This window comes from Salvelinus fontinalis, chromosome 41 (assembly GCF_029448725.1).
Source record: "Salvelinus fontinalis isolate EN_2023a chromosome 41, ASM2944872v1, whole genome shotgun sequence".
In the NCBI taxonomy this organism is placed as follows: domain Eukaryota; kingdom Metazoa; phylum Chordata; class Actinopteri; order Salmoniformes; family Salmonidae; genus Salvelinus; species Salvelinus fontinalis.
In genome coordinates this window covers 9,902,005-9,908,005 of record NC_074705.1, presented here as the reverse complement: position 1 = coordinate 9,908,005, position 6,001 = coordinate 9,902,005, and the positions used below count along the sequence as shown (strand labels likewise).

Below are 6,001 nucleotides of genomic sequence, written 5' to 3'. Positions count from 1 at the left end.
ATTCTCTCATCAGGGACCCCCAGCTGTTCCAGTGGTAGCTCACTTGATAACGCCTATAGAACTTTAACAATATAATATGTGCACATGTTGCAAATTCAATCAAGTTTGACAGAGATCACACTTACATTCTCAGAAGAAATGGTCATAGTTAAAACGACAATCTATTTGATTCAGAGACCGTAATGAGATGTCAACCATTTGTGGAACTTGTCCTAGTAATATGGATAGTGTCTGTCTACAAATGTATCATGCTCCGAGAAAATGACTTTTCATAGAGCGTAAATAAACGTCTCTGAATTTAACTAAACCACTTCATATTTTCATCAATACTAACAAGATGAATGTACTTTGAAAGTATTCTCTAAATCTCACTTTCTATCAATTTAGGAACCTCTTCCTGTAGCCACAGCAATCCATAGGTATCCATTTCTAATATTGGCGAGGTGACACTGGTCTGTGCACTACACTATATTTATATTACGTGTGAGACACTCCACTCCTGTCCAAATGGTCTATCTTTAGTGTCCTCAACTACGTGTCCACACTGCCACCCAACTCCAAACACTTTGACTTAGAATCAAGCTAAGTTTACCTGCTATATATTTGATCTGTAGTCACCTGAATTTTACAGAGATTAAAGCCTACTCTGATAGTACAGTGTTATTCAGGACAAAGTGGCTATTTTCAGGGCTTGAAGTTGAAGGACTCGCCCCCTGTCAGCAGTCCTATGACCCACAGAACAATGAAGGGAAAATGAGAAGTGTTGATAGGTGGAGAGGCTAGCTGCTGCTGCTCAACCATCCTCAGTAGAATTCAAGCCTTGTCAGTCTTAGGGCTGAATTCAAACAAAATAGGGACATATTATCCAAGAATCCACTTTAAATAGTTTAATTGAGAGGCATTACAGTAGCTTGTGTGGCTGTTTGGAAATGAATGAATGGGAATGAACGAATGAAAGAACATGAAACATCCTTTGAAATTATTTAAAGCTACTGAGATACAGGGTGGAGCCACTGGTGAAAACAACCAATATTAGGTTAATAACCATTAGCTTTGACCGCATTATCCCTCTTTAGCCACTACTAAACCAATGACAGTGTTGAGGCTGAATCATGGTAGTGGACTATAGCCCGGAACACCCCAGTTGCTTCTTTCAGTCTGTGACAGCTGTATGAGTCTGTCTCCGCATTCAGATTTGGCAGAGCTGAGATTCCTACCGACTGAGGCAGGCAGGCAGGCGGCTATATTTAGAGGGGATAGGATTAAATTGCAGTAGGCAGTGGGGGATTCAGGCTGGGAACCTTTTCCCTGCTCAGCCTTTTCTAGCCTGGACTGGGTGCCAAGAGGACCTGTGGCCATCATTTCTTTCCCTCTGCAAGCCACCGATTTTTTTCCCCACACCATGGACCCCAAAGCCATGAAGGAGGAGCTGCGCCTCTTCCAGAGCACCTTGCTCCAGGATGGCCTCAAGGAGCTGCTGAACGAGAACAAGTTTGTGGACTGCACTCTGAAAGTGGGTGATCGGAGCTTCCCCTGCCATAAACTCATAATGGCTGCCTGCAGCCCATACTTCAGAGAGATCTTCTTCTCCAAGGACGGCAAGGAGGTGGAGGCCACCAAGGAGGTGGTCCTGGACGATGTCAATCCAGCCATCTTGGACATGATCATCACGTATCTGTACTCGGCCGAGATCGATCTCACCGACGAAAATGTGCAGGACATATTTGCCGTAGCAAATCGTTTCCAGATTCCTTCAGTCTTCACTGTGTGTGTTAACTATCTTCAGAAGAAGCTATCCGTGACCAACTGTTTGGCAATCTTCAGGATGGGTCTGGTCCTCAACGTGCCCAGGTTGGCAGTGTCTGCCCGTGACTACATCGCAGACCGCTTTGATATCCTCTCTAAAGACGAAGAGCTCCTCCAGCTGGCCGCTCATGAACTGTTCGCTGTCATCGGTGGCGACTCGCTCAATGTGGAGAAGGAGGAGATGGTGTTCGAAGCCCTCATGAAATGGGTCCACAACGACAAAGACAAACGTGTCCAGGTACTGGGTGACGCCTTCGAGTGCATCCGCTTCCGCCTCATGCCTGAGAAATATTTCCACGACAAAGTGGAGACGGACGAGATCATCAAGGCCGACCCGGAACTTCTGAAGAAGGTCCAGATTATCAAAGACGCGTTCCAGGGGAAACTCCCAGAGAAGAAAGACAAGGTAGCTGGGGATAAGGGGGCGGATGGCGAGGGTGGCGAGGCAGAGGATGTTTTCCCAGGTTTCCTAAACGATAACCGTCGCCACGGCATGTACGTCCGCGACCTGATCCTGATGATCAACGACACGGCAGCGGTGGCGTACGACGTCAACGAGAACGAGTGTTTCCTGGCGGCCATGTCGGAACAGATCCCCCGGAACCACGTCAGCCTGGCATCACAGAAGAACCAGCTCTACCTCATCGGAGGACTGTTTGTGGACGAGGAGGACAAGGACGCTCCCCTACAGTGCTACTTTTATCAGGTAACCAATTATTGTTCATTTAGAGTTTTGGTCACTTCTTTTGATGGTTTCAAATCTTCTATTGGTAATATTTGCCTTTCAGAATCTACGTTAGCTCACTAAGTTACATCGACAAAGTCTTTGTTTGATGTTAGAATAAACTGTTTTTATTCATAACTCTTATTCATAATAGATGAGTGCAGTCATTCAATCAGTCATTCATTCATCCAACCCTGTGTATTTCAGTTGGACACTCTTGCAGCTGACTGGGTAGCTCTGCCCCCCATGCCTTCCCCTAGAGCTCTTTTCAACATGGGAGAGTGCGAGAACCTGCTGTTTGCTATTGCTGGAAAAGACCTCCAGAGCAACGAGTGTTTAGACTCTGTGATGTGCTATGATGTCCAGTGAGTGGCTTAGATTCAATATGACTAGTTCACTCAGTACAGTAGAAAGATATAGGACTTCTCAGCGCTTCTCTCTACCATTTCAAGTGTGTGTTTTGACGCTCCTGTTCTGTGATGGCTTTCCCCAGGAAGATGAAGTGGAGTGAGACCAAAAAGCTTCCCCTGAAGATCCACGGCCATTCTGTGGTCTCCCATAAGGGCCTGGTGTACTGCATTGGAGGAAAGACTGATGACAAGTGTGTGTGTGTGTGATGACAAGTGTGTGTGACCTGAATTCCCCCAAAGTCCACACAAGGATAGTAAAACAAGGAGAATTCATGGGAAATGTCAACGGTTATTTTAAGCTTAGGGGTTATGTTTAGGGTTTGGGTTACAATTAGGGTTAGGTTTAGGGTAGGGTTAGAGAAAATAGGATTTTGAATGAATATCAATTTTAGGTTGCCACGATGATAGAAAATCAAGTGTGTATGTGTGTGTGTGTACATGTCCGTTTGCTAAAGATATGGCGTTGCAGCTGTTTGTAGTCTATCATTCTAAGACCTAAGCATGTCAGACCATAGAGCTAGTGTAGGAGTCATTATTTTCATTATGGAACTACACATGGTTAGGTAAACAGTTATTCAAACGTGACCGTAGTGAAAATAATGTATTCTTTGGGTCACATGTGAGCAGTGGAGGCTGCTGAGGGGAGGATGGCTCATAACAATGGCTGGAATGGAGTCAATGGAATGACATCAAACACATGGAAACCATGTCTTTGATGTGTTTGGTACCATTCCATTAACTCCATTCCAGCCATTACTATGAGTCGTCCTCCCCTCAACAGCCTCCACTGCATGTGAGCACGTATTGTAATACATTTTGTCTGATTTATTGAATCCAAACCGTAACTGTAAATCCATCACAGTCTTTCTATACTGTTGCCAGAAGGACATTTCCTGAGATCTGACAACCCTGTCTATCATTCTCCTGCGCAGCAAAGCCCTGAACAAGATGTTTGTATACAACCACAAGCAGTCAGAGTGGAGGGAGCTGGCTGCCATGAAGACAGCCAGAGCCATGTTCGGAGCTGTCATTTACAACGGAAAGATTGTGGTGGCCGGTGGAGTCAATGAGGAAGGCCTCACTGCTGCATCTGAAGTCTATGACTTTGGAACAAACAAGTATGTAGAATTTTCTTTGGTGATAAAACTGTTTAAGAACTTGTTACACCTTTTAATATCATTCACCATAACAATACCATTTGCTGTTTCTGGAGGGTAAACGTTATTAGTTATCTTGAGTCAGGATGGCCTTAATTATAAAGAGTCCCCCTGATGCTATCCCTAATGACCTTCTTTCACAGATGGGAGACGTTCACAGACTTTCCCCAGGAGAGGAGCTCAGTGAACCTGCTGAGCAATGAGGGGGCCCTGTACGCCGTGGGGGGCTTCACCTTCATCCAGAATGACAACAAGGAGGTGGTCCCCGCAGAGGTCACTGATGTTTGGCAGTAAGACCCCTCTTTTAATGTTATTATGTCATCAACCAGGATTTGAACCAAGGTCTTCTTCATGCATTCCACAGGACTGTGTTAGCCCATTATGCTAAAGCCTAGGCAGTAACTCAGTGAGCTAACACAAGTTCACCTTGTTCAGCCCTGTTTGATGTGGGTTTGTTATTTTAGATGGCTTACATTTCTGTCCATTCCTGTGGACAAAAAAGTAGAACTTATTCATCTTAGTTCAATTATAATAATTTGTTATATAAATGTATGATAAGAAATAAAGGTAAAGCTGAATGAAAAAGGAATGAGGGCCCTACATGGTCAGTGGTTGTCACGACTTCTGCCGAAGTTGGTTCCTCTCCTTGTTCGGGCAGCGTTCGTTTTCCATTTGTTTTGTCTTGTATTCCCACACACCTGGTTTCAATTCCATCATTACATGTTGTGTAGTTAACCCTCTGTTCCCCCCATGTCATTGTCCGGAATTGTTTATTGTAAGTGCACGTTTATTCTGGTGTGCGACGGGTTTTATACTCATTTATTGTTTGTTCTGATTCCGGTTGTTTTTATTATTAACTTCTTGACGCACGGATCCCTTAAGCGGGATCATTTTCATAAACAACTGCTTTTTAATTTGGCAGAGTGCCAAAGACTTTGCTTTCCTGCGCCTGATTTCTCTGCCGCCAGTACGCACCCATTACAGTGGTACTGTACAAACAATCAACTACGTCTTTGTTTGTTCCTCATCACTGTATCTTCGTTTTCCCTGTGTTAGATACGAGGAGGACAAGAAGGAATGGAGCGGGATGCTGAGGGAGATGCGTTATGCCGCTGGCTCCTCCTGTGTATCCATGCGCCTCAATGCTGCCAAGATGCCCAAACTCTAGACCCTGCCTGTGCCATCATGATTCCCCATGATGCCCTCTGTCTGCCCGGATTATCATCATCTTCTCTGGGTAGTCTTTCCATTTCAGTAATAGAGGGGGTGTCACCGTCACATGACAACTCAAATGTGGACTCTTATTGGTTGATTGTGTTGAGATATTCTTTTTGTCACTTTATGGTCAGAAAGTGATATTCTGTACAATAATAACAACATCTACTTTGCGTCAGTGAAGACTGCATCAGTATATTAGTTTCCCTCACTATCGAGTTACCCACAACGTGTATTTAGCTAGCTTTTTTGTAAAATAAACATTTGTTCAAAAACTCCTGTTATGGTTGATTTTAATTTGGAGTAAGTTTAGTTTAGTTTAAACATCTGTCTGTCCATAGCACACATGTTTTTCTAGAACTAGATTCAGGTCGAGATATGGTAAATAAGGAAATTAAATATAGGTGTGAGCCGGTTGGTAGAGTAAAAACAAACAGGGTAAACACCAACTCCTTGGCCGGTCTAAACAACTGTCCTGCATTATGCATATACTATGTACACCACAGTATGTGTCATACCAACACTATAGGTACCAGTAGATTTCCACAGTAGGTTTGACATACAGTAGGTTAATCTCCGTAACCAGAAATTATGGAAAAATTACCCTATTGTCTTACCTTAATAGAAAATGAAGCAAGTAAAATTTAAGTCACCTAAGTAAAATACTATTTTAGAAAAAGTCTAAAAGT

The 6,001-nt window shown here is 43.8% G+C and overlaps 1 protein-coding gene across 1 annotated transcript; it reads left to right on the top strand.

The window, feature by feature from the left end:
• Nucleotides 1-1,241: 1,241 nt before the first annotated feature.
• Nucleotides 1,242-5,590, top strand: LOC129840414 (kelch-like protein 41b). Its single transcript, XM_055908262.1, has 6 exons — nucleotides 1,242-2,512; nucleotides 2,738-2,895; nucleotides 3,024-3,131; nucleotides 3,873-4,058; nucleotides 4,241-4,387; nucleotides 5,154-5,590. The coding sequence occupies exons 1-6, from the start codon at nucleotides 1,403-1,405 to the stop codon at nucleotides 5,263-5,265; spliced, it is 1,821 nt and encodes a 606-aa protein (XP_055764237.1). The 5' UTR covers nucleotides 1,242-1,402; the 3' UTR covers nucleotides 5,266-5,590.
• Nucleotides 5,591-6,001: the final 411 nt, after the last annotated feature.

Excerpts from the sequence above, each read along its gene's own strand:
- LOC129840414 (XM_055908262.1), top strand. The coding sequence starts at position 1,403 with ATGGACCCCAAAGCCATGAAGGAGGAGCTGCGCCTCTTCCAGAGCACC. Across the intron at positions 4,059-4,240 it reads TATGACTTTGGAACAAACAA|ATGGGAGACGTTCACAGACT; the intron begins GTATGTAGAATT and ends CTTCTTTCACAG. Across the intron at positions 4,388-5,153 it reads GAGGTCACTGATGTTTGGCA|ATACGAGGAGGACAAGAAGG; the intron begins GTAAGACCCCTC and ends TCCCTGTGTTAG.